The following is a 15,945-nucleotide window of genomic DNA, read 5'->3' as shown; positions in this document are numbered from 1 at the left end:
AGCCAAGCTGCCCTTAGGACTTTGTCACCTAGAGGAGAAAAACGCATGCTCTGTCCTCCGTCCCCCCACGCGCAGGGACAGCCTGCCAGCATCAGCGATGGGCCCGCAGGCCCTGCTCCGTACAGCTGTTCCCCTGTTGTAAAGCACAGTCCCAACCTTGGAGGCAGCTGTTCTCCAGACAAACAATGATGGCAGAGCAGGACGAAGCTCACCCGGCCCAACCCGAGAGCACAAGGCGGGTGCAAGACATCGACACCTTCCAGGCGCAGGAAAGGGGCTGCCGCAGCACTTCTTCCCTCTGCTGCTCCCCACAAGGGCAGGAAGCAGTGCGAGGGCAGGCGAGGCGGGCCAGGGCACCTTTCGGCCCACCCAAACCCCATGGGGCAGGTTCTGGGCAGCTGGCTATCTGCAACCGGTAATCCCAGCGGCAGGGAGCGTCCCCGTGCTGAGCTGCAGCCAGATCCAGGGAGTGAAGAGGTGACAGCCAAGCCAACTTCACGTACGCCCTCGGAGCTTGCAGCTCAGACCCCATGTCAAGATTAGGAAAGTATGCACACACAGAGAGCACATGAGCTGCTGGAGTGCTTTCGTTTAACTCTTGCAGACACTGCGTACTGAAGAAGTTTGGGTTCAAAGCCACGTTTCTTGCCAACTCTCTTCCCAGCCAACTCTTCTCAGGCTGTGAGACCTGTGACACTTCCTTGGGCTGAGCAGCACCCTCTCAAGTAGGTCAGAAACTGAAGTCAGTGAGATGAGTTTGGAGTTGCAGCTCACACAGGTTAAAGATTCTGGCTTGTGTCAGGAATACTTTTTCTGAAAGTTAAATGCAGGCCCCAGTCCTGAAGCACTTCCCCTAGCTTTGCCCATGCCAGTATTTTGACTTAAATGGAACAACCCACTTCAGCATAATTGTAACTGTGTTCAAAGTTTCTGGCTTGATCTGGACTTGCCTCCGACACACACATGTGTTAAGGCAGAAAGAAAAGGATAAAGGCAGTAACCCCCACCACAGCACATTTAAAATTTACATCTGCGTATGATGGAGTATGATTCACCGGGGCAGGAGAAATAAGGATGCCTGAAGGCTACAGCTGGAAGCAAGAGAAGGGTCCCCAATACTTGGTTTACCTGCGTAAAGCGGAGTCTCAAAACCAAGCAGATCTGTACACTTACCAGCAACAGAAACACTAACAATTCTGTACACTGCCAGCAACAGAAACACTAACAATTCCAGGAGTCGCTTACAATCTTAATTTTAACTCTTCTAAGGAATAAGAATTTAAGTACAGTAATGTTAGCAATCCTAAACTGCAAAGAAAGCCCCCTTCAGCCAAGAAACAAACTCGATTCCTTCCTTCTCTGTACCAAGCACAAAAGCAGCAGATACGAACACGAGCTTCCCTGGAACAAACCAGTCAAATTCATTCAAATCTTCCCGAAGCGCAACAGGGCAGAACCCATTCCTGTTCCCAGAGCTTATTACAGTAACATGACTAAACACGCTCAGCAGTCCAATGTGATAGGATGCATCCATTTGCTGATGCCAGAGGAAGATGCATGTCTCTTCTACATGGCACTGCTCTCACAGGCTGCTTTTCAAAAGATGTTTTGAAAAGCGACCTGCTGTGTACATTCTTAACAAGTCATAGTATCACCGGCTGTACAAGTGTTTGACCTCTACTTGCTATGCACTGTGGACAAAAATCTGACATCAGCTTATTCCAACCTTAGTAACACCAAGTTTGGTGTTCCTACAAATCTGGCTGGAGCAGACTACAACAACGCACCGATAAACTCCCAGACAGACCCCTGGAGTGCTGAAAATGCAACTAGTTTAGTACATGAGCCCACATGTTTTAAATTTGGGTTGGTTTAATCCAAGTAAGTAACCTGATTAAAATGGGAGTCTTCTCTGGAGGTCTAATTTCTAGATGTTTCCATTACTCCATATGCTTTCACGTTCTATAAACATAGCAAATGATACATACATCACCGTTAGGATGATTTAAGAATTCGGTTTAAAGCTACAACGCAAGTCAGTCAAGGGAAGAGAATTAGATTACTTTGTGAATGGCAAGAGCCAGCAATTGCACTTCATTTCAGTTTTGGGATGGTGACGTATTGAGGGGGCAACATCTTTCTGTTCCCAGCTTCTTCTTCCAATTTCTCAACTTCAGAACATTGACATTTGTCACGTTTACATACAGACCTAAAGCAAAAGGGACAGAGAAGGACGTGGTCTGACTGTGATGCTTTAAAACACATATTAAAGCTAGGAGTGCATTTGCTTCTGAACAGAACACCCAGACGCAGGCCCCTGAACACATGCATATACGTGCACCTACATTGCCCAAGAAATAACAAAATAAAAAAATGCTCTGTCCTTTGTGTGCAAACAAGGCATTTACGAGAACTGCCCAAATTCTGCCTTGCAACCAAAGCTCTCCGTTTATAAGCACACACCACAGCAGCACAGGTTTCCAGCATGCCTCAACCTTGGTATCTGGAAAGGTTCCGCTATGGGGTAAAAAGATAGTTAATTAAACATTTATACTGAGGTAGTGCCGAACAGGTCAGTTCCACAATGTGTTAGGTGGCTTTTCAAAACTCTGTAATTGAATGCTGATCCCTGCCCCGAAGAGTTTACAGTGTAGGAAATCAGAGCATTAACACTTGGCATCTGTATACTCGGAATTAAACAGAGACCACCACCAGCTCACTTCTTGGGTCTTTGGATTAGGCCGCTCATATAAACATCCATTACCAAAAATAGTGGAAATTTTCAGATCAGCAGTCTGGACTTTTCTAATCCACATCTGGGCTACTGGGCTGTGCAGCTCCATTTGAGCTACTAGCTGGGACAGTAACTACAGCGTCCAGTTTGCACATGCTGCTAGTATCTTATTGTCCAGTGTAAATTATTTTTGGCCCAAATACTTTTTAGTGATCATTTTGAAAAGACAGTGTGCACACAAACAGAAACATTTACTGCAAGTCAGACAATTCTGGCAGTGCAGGCACAAGAGAGACTGCCAATGCACAAGGTCGAAAGTCTGGCAACAGCAGATCCTTCTGCACAGGGTCACCCAATACTCCAGGACGACCCCAGGCAGGCATTGGTACATCTACTATGCAATACTATCAGGCAGACCACGGCCACATGCAAGTCTGCCACATTGCAAATCTACTAACCCACACCTTTCTCTATGGAGATTAAGAGTTACGCAACGATGTAAATAAAAACTCTGGCCCCAAACATGCAGGGGCCATCTCTGTCCCAGATCCATCCTCAGGGAGAATTCTCTACATTCCCCTTTTCCTGCAGAGAAGGACAGGCTTGGGAAGGACAAGTCCTCCTCCCACTCACCAGTGCAAATATACTCAAGAAAGTAAAAGCACAGCCTCTAGGATTTAGAAAAGGGATGCAGCAATGGCCACACTGTTTCAGCGATGCCCAAAACGAGGATGGAGATAATTTAGTCAAAATAGGCTATTATATCACAAATTCAATTTGCTGTTTATCAAACAAGCTCCTAAAACAGACGCGCTGACTCTGTTAACTACACCTGTCGGAATTTCAAGCACCAGGAAAATACATAGACACTATTAGCATTTCAGTTTTTTAAAGTTTCCTGGCATCTTTCATGCTATGAATGCTCAAGAACTTTCAGCTGTATATACACCACATAAAATCTTAGTCCAGTGAAGCCTGAATGAATTTTGCTGTTGCTCTGAATGAAGCCATGTTTTCCACTTCTACATGCTACGTACGCATCTACTGATTTATTAAACACAACACCAACCATAATGAGGCATGATCTGTGTTCATCTTGGCCCACTTAACTGTTCTACGAACACCTTAATTTTCATTTGCTGACTTCTGAGCATTTAAAATTAGTAACTTTGCCATTTATTTCTGTTTTTCTTTCTTGAGGGAAAAGGAAACCATGCAAAATCCTCAATCGCTAGATTTAAAGAGCTTACAAGTTCCAAAAGCTTTGCAAGTAGAGACTGAGAACTGCTTGAACTGCAGTTAACGGAGCTGCAGAGTTTACAGAATCCACCAGTTCCTTCCTGCAGAGTTTATAATCTGCATGGCTTCCTCCCAAGGTAACTGGCATCCACTCTGAGGTACAGATCATTTCACTCACCCCTCAAAATTCACCCTCTGGTTAGGCCAAACGTGGTGGCCACTTCACGCTCAACAAAAAGACATTGCCATTTCCCATTGGAGACAAGGAAGACTTCTCCCACAAAGTGTATGTAGCACTGATAGCAAAATAAATTCCTCACTATTTAAAGAAAAGCACAGTTCCCAACAACAATCCGAGTTTACTCTGGGAAAATAGGGGCGCTGTGATACAGCTCTCTCTACCCTTTTGCAACAGTCAAAGACTCCTAACTGTTCAAAGACCATGAAGAGACCTTACCAAGCAGAAAAGCCACCTATCTGCTGTAAAAGCTGGAAATTGCTCCAAGACTTGCTCCAGAAGCTGCCAAGGACCACAGTTTTGAACCTTACTTGGAAATGTAGTAATATGTACTAAGCGACACTTGACTGGGCCATCTAATAAGGAAGAAGAACAAATGATACCTGCAGCTGTTAAAAAAGACCAAAAGAAATACACCCTCCAAATCAACTAAATACAAAGCGTAAATTACATCTCTGTAGAGAAGCACTTGTCATTGCACTCATACTTCTGCTGGAAAATACAGTCAAAACTTCACAAATGGAAGCCCTCAGTAACCCAGCCACATCTCTTCCACAGCCAGCTGCTACGGCATGTGCTTCCACTTCCTGGACCTTCAGTGCCTCACTTAAAAAGCAAGCTTCCTCCCGCAGCCCTTCTTCCTTCCATCTGAAAGCATCAAGATGTATAGACAGTAAAATATGTGAGTTGTGCTGCAAGTCATCCAGGTACACAGCAATTCAGGATACCTTAGTGCTTCTGGGGAGAAGGAGGGGACAAAGCAGGCAAGCACATGCACAAGACACCACAGCCACCTGTGGTCCTCAATACACAGGCAAATGCATCAACATCAGGAAAAAATGCAAACACAAAGGAAGAGCACACAGGTATTCATGTCCTGGCTGCTTCTCATGTTTTTAAAACACTATGAGCAATGAGACCTAATGAACTTAATTTAATGAAGAAAATACAGTTTGTGTAACAGAAAGAGGAACTTAAAGCTAGGCTCTTTCCCCTACCCAAAGCTGTGAGTGGTCCAAACTAAAAGTGATGTTGCTCCCTAAAGGAAAGACAAGGAAGTACTGCTGCTTATTGGTGCAAAATCCAAAGCAGTTCTCCCTTATCCAAACTGTAACGTTAGGACTGTGAAGGAGTTCGGCCTGAACACAGGAATGGAATTTAGTGCTGTGATGCAAGCGCTCTGAGCAAAGCACTCCCAGGTACCGATACATCTGAACACTGACATCACCTGCCTACGAAACAGGACTAACAAGGGGTCGAGTTAAACCCAGCTAATCACACTCGATAAAAGCCAGCTACACTTCAACGTGAACATCTTGCTTCTCTCATCTCAGAGAGGAAGCACATACCTAAATTAACTAAAAAAAAAAAGCTTTGTTGATGACTGATGCAGGCCACCTATTCCTAAAACACCTACAAGTAGGTTTGTACTGCTTCAAGAAAGCACATACTAACACCTTTTAAAATATCCACCAGCAGACAACAAATGGAGAAGTCTTACATGTATCAGAGACTGGCAATCCCGCTATTAAAAAATACATTTTTCCTGTAGAACCAAATGACCAAGTCACTGGCACACTGGCATAGAAAATGTCCAAGATGTTTAACATACTTTTTACCCAGAGTGACTCAAAAGTCAAAATTCAATTTTTCAAAGCTGACGGAAATTACACTGGGGAGTCACCTGATGACTGCGTGCAAGCAGTTCTCCCACACTTTTTGAGCCCTGCACAAGTAACATCCCTCGTGCAAATGGATCTTCAAAGATACTCCAGACACCAGGATGTGGGTATGTCTTCTTCAAAAGGAAAAAGATGTCTCAAAACCTTGAGATTAAATAAGTAAGTAAGATTAAACACAAAACATTTTAGCTCAGGAAGGTTAGGTGCAGGAAAAGTAGAGTTTGAAAGCTGCATTCCACATGCTTCTATGGGAAGATCAGCAAAGGAGACAGGGATGGGGGTGGAGGTACCAAGGCCTCCCTCTCTAATGGTCCTTGGAATACCCATTTTAGTTCAGGAGGCTAACAACGCCCGTGGGGGATTCTGACAGCTTTTCTCCTCCCTCGGTGTAGGCACCTCTGCAGATGGCTAGGACTCTGCAGGTGAATCCTGTTGTTAAAACAGCTGCCTTTCTCTGCATCTTTAAAGAGGTATTCAGATTCTCTCGGCCTTACTTAGTTGAATCACTCTGAATAAACAGTCTCCACCCATCAACTAGTTATTTTGTGTAAAGCACCTATTCAAAGGCAACCACCTTTATTGATTGCTAGGCTGGCCAACCTGAAAGCTGAAATGCCACTATTAAAAAAAAAAAAAAGCAGGATACACCAGAAAGCCTATGTTGTTTCTAAAGGAAGCACAGGTCTAGGTGCTGCTCAGTTACATCAGGACAATTCCTTTCTGACTGCAGGAGGCTGCTCTAACAGGTTTATCACCAGCACAGCCACGAGCCAAGTATCCCACTGACTCTTCTCTCCCTTTTGTCCAGGCCCTCTTCCTTGTTCTGACCCTTTTCCAGCACAACATGAACAAGCCATCCAACGGGCGTCCACAGCATATGCCCCAGCTGGCAATTATTTGTACTTTTAACATTTCGTAATAAAGCATCAGCACAAGCTCTAAATAAAGTTTGTCACCCTGCTCTGTGTAAAGCGCTAAGGGAAGGGGGATAAGATGCTCTGGCACTACTGCCTCGGAAGTCTGCCCTCTTCTAACTCACTGGCCCTCAAATGTTGCTATTCAAAACAGAGCTGCAGGGTGGGGTGGAGGAACACCTTCAGGTGGGAAAAACATCATGACTGGCAGACATCAAAGATAAGCCATCATCAGATTTCTTGCACTGAAGAAGAACAAAGAGTCAAAGCTCCTGAAATTCCTGTTCAGAAGTACCCCAGAACGGAGCCAGCACTTCCCACCTCAGCCAACCTCACCTATTTTCATTTGTAATCAAACGCTGATAACCAAACCCGGCCTGGCAAAGCTCTGCAAGTTTCAAGCCCTGCCTGGCTCCACACAAATAGCTAACTTTTCAGTGTATCACCAGACAGTGGCATTTCCAAGGTCCTGCCTTTCAAATTACAGCCTATAAAGATGCCGCTAAATGGGGAGGGGGGCACAGCTCCCATAGGTGGTGGTTTACGCAGAATATTTTATCTCAAACAAACAAACAAAAAACCCAACACACACACACACACAAACAGAAAGGATTCCTATACGCCTCCCCAAAGAAAATCTGCTTTATATGCTGAACAACAATTTGGCAAGTCACATCTCCCACCCCAAAATAAGAAATGAGCTGTCGGACAGTCACAGAAGGCAATTCCTTCCTCACCCTCAAAGTTTACATCTGCTCCTCCAGACACTTCCCAGGAAAACTGCAGGGTACCTGGGCACTCCATCCACAATGAAGCTGTACTCAAAAGAACACAAAGCAGTTTCTGGCCCCCTTCCAAGCTGCAGAATACTCTTGGAAAAGCGTAATTTTTTTAAAGCTGTGAGCTGTGATCCCATGACTGACCGTCCTGCTTGAATTCAGAAAGGAGGTAAAGGGAAAAGACACAGAGCAACAGGCATTCTCACTACCTTCAGGAGAACCGAAAGCAGCAGCAGCACCATCCTCCCTCTACAGACAATAATCTCCCAAGAAAGAAGCTACCACATCATCAAAGCAGCTGTCTCAAACTGGTCCAGTAACATGGTCCAATAATACACTCATTTTAAAACAACCTTCACTGCCCTGAAAGAAGACATGATTTCACATGTTTTAAGAGTGTACACCTAAAACACGGATTTCCAAACTTAGGCATCATTCATCAAAAAGTTAAAAGGGGCTTTTTCTGCACATGCATAGATTTCAGACTAACAGGATTTACTTGTTTTCTGCCTGTTCCCGGGGAACCTTTCCAGTTTCTTTTTTCCCAAGACTGTCCCTACAGGCTGCTATCCAACATACATCAGATGCTCTTGGAGCAACAGATAACTCTGGAAGGACATTTGCAAAGGGCACAAATCAAGGGCCCAATGCTGGTAAAATTTAGGCATACTGGGGGACGGTGGAATTTCTCCTGTGTGTAGATAACTCATACACTCGATACAATCCCCTGGAAAGCTTTATTTATGCATTTAAGTATTTGTTCAGATGTTTTACTATCAAAAAATGTATTTTAAGTCAATAAAAAAACTACTGCAACTTAAAAAGTGAATCCCTTACAAAAACACTCAGGTTAATTTTAGCATCCTTCTGTTTAGCTGCTTAGCAACACTTATCCTATGACCTTCTAAGCACCACCTACTTTTACAAGGGATAATGAATACAACCAAAGGGATTTATCTATATGTTTTTAACCTATACAATATTAAATACACAAACAGCTTTTTATTTAAATGGGAAATCCAATTGAGAGCAATCCAAATTATTTCTGCTTAAGAAGAAACTTTCATGGGCTGAAGTCAAGCTACTGTTACGATTGCAGTGCAACTTCAGCATAGGCAAAGTCATAAAATCCTTAAGGACTGAGAAAAGCACTACAGAAGTCAATGTTTTTATGCCTTGGGCAACACTGCACTTGCCTTTGGTAGCAAAGGAGATTATATATATTGCTAACAGATAGTGAAGACATTCAGCCTTCCCAGTTTTGAAACTTCCAAGAATCTCCTGACTCTCAGAATCAAAAAGAAAAGCCATTTTGTCAGAGGATCACTGAATATTGTAAAGAGTTAAAAATGGGCACGCAACCTAGGTAAGCTGAGTCAGAATACGATGTTTCACTACACTGAAATCTGCAAGCAAATAAAGCTTCAAACACCCAGGTCCGGGTGACAAAAAAAACAACCACCACAAACAGAAAAGACACAGAAAAACAGTCAGCAAACACCCTGTTATATTCTGTCTTAATACCAAGCCAAATACATATATATATATATTCTTTAGGCTCATTACTTAGTAAAAGAAATGTGTAAAAGTGGCTACGTAAACAGTCACTACTGATGCACAAACAACAGTTTGACAACAAGAAGCTGCCTGTGAAATTAGAGCAGAAGTTTACTTGACTGTACTTCAAGGATGGTGTTCTTTCAACCACACAGTAAGAATTCAGCTCCAAATACAGCTGTCAGGAAGAGGAAGGTGAGGGAGCAGAAGAAGCTGCACTGGGCCCAGCACAGCTGCCCCGCAGCAAGAGAGGAGGCTGGATGTGTCCCTGCCAGCAGGTGAGGGAGAGCCCTGGTACTCTGATTGATTGGATGATGGATTCATGCTGTTTCTGGGTTTCTAACAAACAAAAGGGCCTATTCTTCCCTGGATGTACCCAACTCCCGTTAAGGCTAATCGGCATTATGCAGGCACACCAAGAAAAGACTATATACCCTTAAGTCTTCAAAGGGAAAATTAAAACCTAAAACAAATATGGCTGGCCTGACCCTGAGTCACTGCATCCCTTTCACGCACGCTGACCCTGTGGAAAACAGGAACTGCGGTAACAAAACTCGGTGCTTGTGTCAAAACGACAGACCTCAACGAAAAAACTTCAGCCACCATAACAGCTGTCTACTGTGCACTGCAGGGGTGACAAGACAGCGTTATTTAGCCACCGCTCCTGTTAATAAGCGAATTCTTTTTCCAAGGCACAGGGATGGATGTTGGAATGGGAAGAAAACTGTTTGCTGTCCCTCCTAGTCCACAGCTGCCAAATCACACCGAACTAGACGTGTAACTACTTTGAGAAAGTAACCATGCTCGATGGCATCTACAAAACAGGCGAACAGAGGGAGTCGGGATTCAAACTGGATGGCCGGTTCCCCCTGCTTCCCTCCGGAACTCAGCCGAGCGGCTGCCGGGCAGGATGCTGGCTCCTCGGCGGGCAGGACCACGAGCCCCGGGCCAGGCAGCCCGGCGGGGCACGGTGGGGCACGGAGGCGCCCGGGCCTCCGCGGGGTGCGCAGCGGAGCGGGCCGGGAAATGTGCTGAGCCAGGAGAAGCACTCTCCTCCTCCTCCTACAGAACCCTGGCGAGGATGCCGAGCCGGCAAAGATATCGCGGACAAAAGGTGAAACGGGGGAAAATTAAAAAAAAAAAAAAAAAAAAAAGGCAAAAAGAAGGCAGGAAAAAAAAAAAGTAAGAAAAAAGCAAGCGTGCGTGCGGACGGGAGGCGGGGGAGAAGTGCAGGGAGAAGAAGCCAGAGGAAACTTATCTGCGACATGACAAAGTTCAATCCACCGCCCTCCCTCCTCTGCTGAAAAAAAAAAAGTTGCAGCATCTCGGCGCGCCGTGCGCCCCGACCCGGCCCGGCTCCGCTCTGCTCTGCCCAGCAACGCCGCGCCCGGCCCGGCCCCCGCACCGCCGCGGACGGGGGGTCGGGGGGGCACCCGGGCCAACCCCGTGCACTAACCGGGCGGGAGGGTCTCCCTCGCATCCATCCCCACCGCGGCCCCGCCGTGGAGGACGGGGGGGGGGGGGGGGGGGGGGGGGGTCCCGGCCCGTAGCAACGGCGATGGGCAGCGCAGTCGCCTGAGAGACGGGTCGCGCCTGGCTCCCATCCGCACCGGGCACCGCCGGCGGGGGGGCGGCTGCCGCGCCGCCCGAAACTTTGTTTTCACCCGAAACACCACCGTTGCGAGGGCGGGGGGGCTCCACTGCTCCCCTCGCGCCCCACCCGGCAAGATGGGGGGGTGAAAGGGGCGAGTGTGGCCCCGGGCCGGACACCCCCCCTCCTCGGATGCTGCCCGGCTCCTTCCTGTAGTGGTGACGCCGCCCAGGCGTCCCTGCCCGCCGCTGGCCCCGCCGCGCAGGGATGTGTTCCTGGCACCGCACAAAGGCAACGGGACCGGGGGTACACGGGGGGGGACCGGCGGGGGGAACCCACCCCCCGCTCTCCGGGCCTGGCTCCCCTCCGCCGCGCAGGCCGGGAGGGGAAGGACACGCACGTCCCTCCCCGGGGGGGCGTAGAAGAGAAGGAAAGGGGAAAAAAATAGAATCAAGTAAGAGGGGGGGAGAGGAGAGGGAGAGACCGGGGTGCCGAGGAAGGGCTGGCACGGCCGCCGGGCCCCGCCGAGGGGGGCACGGGGGGCGGAAAGTCAGCGGAGAGATGCGCGGCGCAAGCCGGCTCTACCTGCGAAGAAGGGGCGCCTTCATCCCAACTGCCCGGCTCCGGCGCGGCCCTCCCGTCCGGGAAAAGCGGGCAGGGGCCGCCGCGGGACCCGCCGCCACCGCCGGCAGGAAAGTAAGCCCGAAGGAAAAGTTAAAAGGCAAGCGGCTGCGGGCTCGGGAGACGGGGGCGAGCCGGGCTAGAAGATGTTGCTTCCTCGCAGCCCCATCCAAATTGTGGCGGTGGCTGGTTAAAAATAAACTTTGCAGCAGGAGGGGGGGATGATCTGGCCGGATTCCTGAGCTCAGACGGTTTAATATGGATGAGCATCAGGTCCTGAAGGCAAAACGCCGCGGCTGGTGCTGCTGGTTGGTAGAAAGTCTGCAACAGGGAAGGGGAAAAAAAAAAAAAAAAAAAAGAAAAAAAAAACACAGGAGCCGCGGAGGGAGGAGAGGAGAGGGAGGAGCGGGGGAAGGGAAGAGGGAGGCTGCACGAACTCATCATCATCTCCACCGCTGCCAGCCAAACTTTTTTCCTCCTCTTTTTTTTTTTAAAGGAAACTTTTCCCCCACCAACAAGCATTTCATTTTTTAAAGAAGTCGCACGACCAGCCAACACGCTGCAACGTCCTCACCCCCGCGCCTGCCCCCTTCCAGAATTTTATTTTCCTCATTTTTCTCCCCCCCTTAAGAAAAAGCAAAGAAGAAAATAAAATTAAAAAAAAAACAAAACAAACACCAACAACCAAAAGAGAACCCTGCGGAGTTAAGGCACGCTCCTGCCCTTTGTGCGGGAGCGCGGCCGGGCAGCCCCGCGGTACTTACGCCGGACTTTGCTGGGGCTGGGCTGCTTGCGCCGCGACATGCCGGGAGGATGGGCCGCCGGGGGGGCGCGGGGGCGCGCCGGGGGGAGCGCGCACGGGAGGGAGCCGCAAACTTGTTCCGGAAAAAGGAATCAAAATGGCGTTTCTGTGGATGTGCAAAGTTCATCAACTCCGCGCTAACTTCCCGTCCTCCGCGCCTCCCTGGAGGGGAGAGATGGGCACGGTTAGGGACCCCGCCGCGCCGCGCTCCGCGGGCGCCCCCGCCCCCTGCCCGCCCCCGCGCTGCCCCGCGCACCCTGATAAGGAGACACATCACGTGTCGCTCCGGCTCCTCTCCCGGGGACGCGCTACCGCGGCGGCCGCCTGTTGCAAATAGCATCTCTCACTCGCCTCGGCGCGGGGAGGGGCGCCTCCAAGGAGCGGAGTGAGCGCAACTTTCCCCCTCCCTCCCCCCCCTCCCCCGCCCGGCCCGGCCTGGCCCGCCGCGCACCGGCCGCGCAGCAGCGGGATACCCCGGGCGGGGGGGGGGGCGGCCAGGTGCCACGCGGCGCCTCGCGCCCTCCCGCCGCTCTCCTCGGGCTCTCCCGGGCGGGCCTGGCCGGCCGGCCCGTGCGCCCCCCTTCCCCCCCCGGGGCAGCCGGCGGCTCTCCGCGGCGTGCGCTCGGGGCTGGAGCGCGTCCGGAGCCGCTGGCTCTGGGAATTGATAGGGGCTCTCCCGCTGGCCGCGGAAATGTCCGTGCATCCTCCTCCTCCTCCTCCCGCCCGCCCGGCGCTCACCAGGTACGGCGGCCGCAGGCAGGAGCCCGCGGCTCCGTGCGGCAGTCAGCTTCTGCTCGGTTTGCTCGTTGCCTCAGAAAACTTTCGTCCTTGTGCGTTTTCCCTGCTGGAGTCAGGCATCCATCCGGCTGACGAAACCTAAAGGACGCGAAATTTTCAGCTTAGGACCTGCAGGATAACCGTGTCTAATCAAGGGACGTTTGCAAATGCAGGTAGTTACAGACCGCACAGGCGCCGCATGTGGCATTGCGGGTAGGGTCCTCTCCATCGCTTTCACTGCAGTGGAAGTTCAAAGATGTAGAAGACCCGGCAAGTGATGGAGAGGTGGTCGGAGTCGTGGGGGTTTTACTTGAAGCCGTTAGCAGCACAGAGTTGGGTGAGAAATAGTACCAGTATATAAAAAGAAAATAACTGGAAATACTCCATCCTGAAAGCTCACTTGGGGGGGGGGGGGGGGGGAAGTCAAGCAAAACTGCTTGCAAAGGGTGCCATAATGAGTACAGGAGGAACCCGTTTACACTTTCAGGAAATGGTTATTTACACTATTTCTAAAGCTACTAAAACTAGGCCTTTGCAAGCTATTATTGGTGAGGTGGAACCTGAAGTTGCAGGCAGTTTTTTAAAGAAATCAAGTCCTGGCCTGTAGACAAAAGGCTTGTACCAGCTTACCTGGTGTCCTATCTCCTGATTGAAAAGGGATTCACATGGAAAGGAAGGCTAGATTCCATATTTGTGGCAGGAAGCCCTCAACCAACTCTTTCCACAAACTGTCTTTGCCTGTAGGATGTTACTATTAACTTCCTTTGCACCGTTCTTTCCAAATACTGGGTAAAGGCATGAAGTCAGGAATACACAGGACCCATCCCAAAGACATGAGCCAAGCTACAGCTGGCTGCATGAGCAGGGTTGTTGGCTGACAGAACAGCTATATAAGAGTTTACCCTGCAATATTAGCAGCAAATGTAAGAAAGTGCATTCTGATTTGTTCTGTTACAAGGTTCTTAATTTATCAGAAAACTATCAAGGGAAGTAATTAAACATAAATTCATTTTAAAGTGTCTAACCTTTTCATCTCCATCCCCCTTACACCTGTCAACCTGCAGTGGAAGAACTGCTGGTAAATTCTATAGCTTTATAGCCAGCTTACATCTTCAGTGTCTCTTGTGTTAGGCATCCTATTAAGCAAAAACCTGAGCAGATGTCCACCTCAAGCTCAGCCCTTAAAACGTGTCATTCACATCGGGAGGCTGTAGTGGCTGAAGCCTGCATGGCACATACATATAAACTCATGGAGATCAGGCCTACGAGTTTACAACCTAAGGCCCTGTTTGCACAGGCATTTATATAAATATATAAATATAATTGAAACTGGTCCAAATTCCTGTATGGCTAATCATCTTTGGAGGCTGGCAACGCATGTCTCGTTGACCTGTGGGTAGCATCTGTAGGAGACTCTAGGAGGCATTTTGGACCACTTCTGCATGAAGATTCCCATCCACCCTCACCGTGTTTTCTAACTTCAGAGGTGCTTAACCAGCCTTCCATGTGGGAAGTTTAGTAAGCAGATAGAACAGGAAAGCAAGCATTGTTCAATTCAGCATCTGAAATCTGCTCTAGAAACACGGGAATGCAAATAATGTAGGTATTGTAAAGCTCGCACTGGAAAAAAATAATCATGATTTTAGTGATGTGGGAAATATGTACATAATTTTTGCATTGCATTTATGTTTGTATGTTTTAAACGTTCCTATTCTTTCAGAAGGATGTAATGAAGGGTGAACAAGCACATACTATGTCATGTTAATGTTGTAAATAAAAAAAAATATGCAAAAGTTATGTAATAACTAAAAAAAATCCCCAACTACCAATGTTTATGAAACAGTAAAAAGTGATATGTCCTTAACAGCTTAGGAATTAATTCTAATTTTGGGCTATCTCAGGGCAAGAGAAATTAACTCAGTTTTCAAACTTTCCATCATTTGAACGTTTATAATGCATCAGAGAGGTCAAAACCCACTGCAGTCTAAGCCTAATTGTGAACTTTGGCACAAATGGTTTCCTTTTTTTTTTTTTTTTTTTTTTTATTCTAATGAAAAAGAAAGTAGAGGTAATATTTGCCTAATAAAAGCACTTCTATGAATAAAATTACTCTCCCAAAATGTTACTGTGTTGCCTGCATGAAACATTATCCTTTCCACTCTGCATTTTGTACCATCTGCATTGCCGTATTTTCTCTCATCTCCTCTGATCACTCTATTTATGACAGTTTAAGTTTTGGTTTTTTTTTTTCCTAAGACTGCACGTGGTTTGTATACTTTCTGGCCATCGTGACATCAATACTCAAACAGCAATGTTAAACCTGGAAAGGGACAAGAAGACTTCCCTCTTAACTTCTATATAACCCTCACACACCTCCCTGACCCTACCCAGTGATGTTAAATGCCATGAATAATAGTAGAAATAAAACCAATAGTTTTGTGAAGATATTTTGTATATTATCTCTTTCATTAAAACCACTGAGTGACATAGCCATGTTGGTGACATAAAAGCCACCTGCTACAATCCCAGGAAAAGGACAATTCTGCCCCCACCCACAGTTCAAATATCAGAGATGCTGATTAAAGTTATTCAAGGAGAGAAGAAAAACAGGATGTGTAGCTTACATGAAGGCCGCAACTTGAGGATACAATGATTTAAAGCGCAGAGACTAAAGCTAACATTCGCATTAAAAGAGGAGGTAAAGGTTAGTTAGAAAATACCACACACACACCCATCTCATTAGGCATTATCAATGTCCTCTTTTAAATCATGATATTGAGAAGTTACTTTAATTTCTTGCAATGCTTACACATCCCTTTCCTCCAAAAAAACCCATTTTGGAGCAAGGCAGTTCTCATGCTAACCAGGAGTATTTTATAAGCTGTAATAGGCAGCATTGGTGGGCCCTGACTTTCTAATTCCTTTTCCCGGGATTTCCAGAGCCAGCGCCCTCACCCTGATGTGTGGCTGTCCAGCCACAGAGGATGTCAGAGGCATTGGAGGCCCCATCC

General features: G+C 47.7%; 1 protein-coding gene across 6 annotated transcripts in view; it reads right to left on the bottom strand.

Moving 5' to 3' along the window:
* RREB1 (ras responsive element binding protein 1) overlaps positions 1-12,549 on the bottom strand; it is a 125,905-nt gene extending 113,356 nt beyond the window's left edge. For 3 of the 6 annotated variants that reach the window (XM_027799273.2, XM_005434890.4, XM_055704322.1), the window contains exon 1: positions 12,120-12,396. Coding sequence is in view for 1 of the 6 variants with exons in the window: in XM_055704321.1 (XP_055560296.1) it covers positions 12,120-12,159 (40 nt within the window). In the remaining 5 variants the exon portion in view is untranslated. The other 3 variants (XM_055704324.1, XM_055704323.1, XM_055704321.1) reach the window with 2 other exon arrangements.
* Between the last annotated feature and the right edge of the window lie 3,396 nt (positions 12,550-15,945).

This window comes from Falco cherrug, chromosome 3 (genome assembly GCF_023634085.1).
Source record: "Falco cherrug isolate bFalChe1 chromosome 3, bFalChe1.pri, whole genome shotgun sequence".
In the NCBI taxonomy this organism is placed as follows: domain Eukaryota; kingdom Metazoa; phylum Chordata; class Aves; order Falconiformes; family Falconidae; genus Falco; species Falco cherrug.
This window is presented reverse-complemented; position numbering and strand designations above follow the sequence as displayed.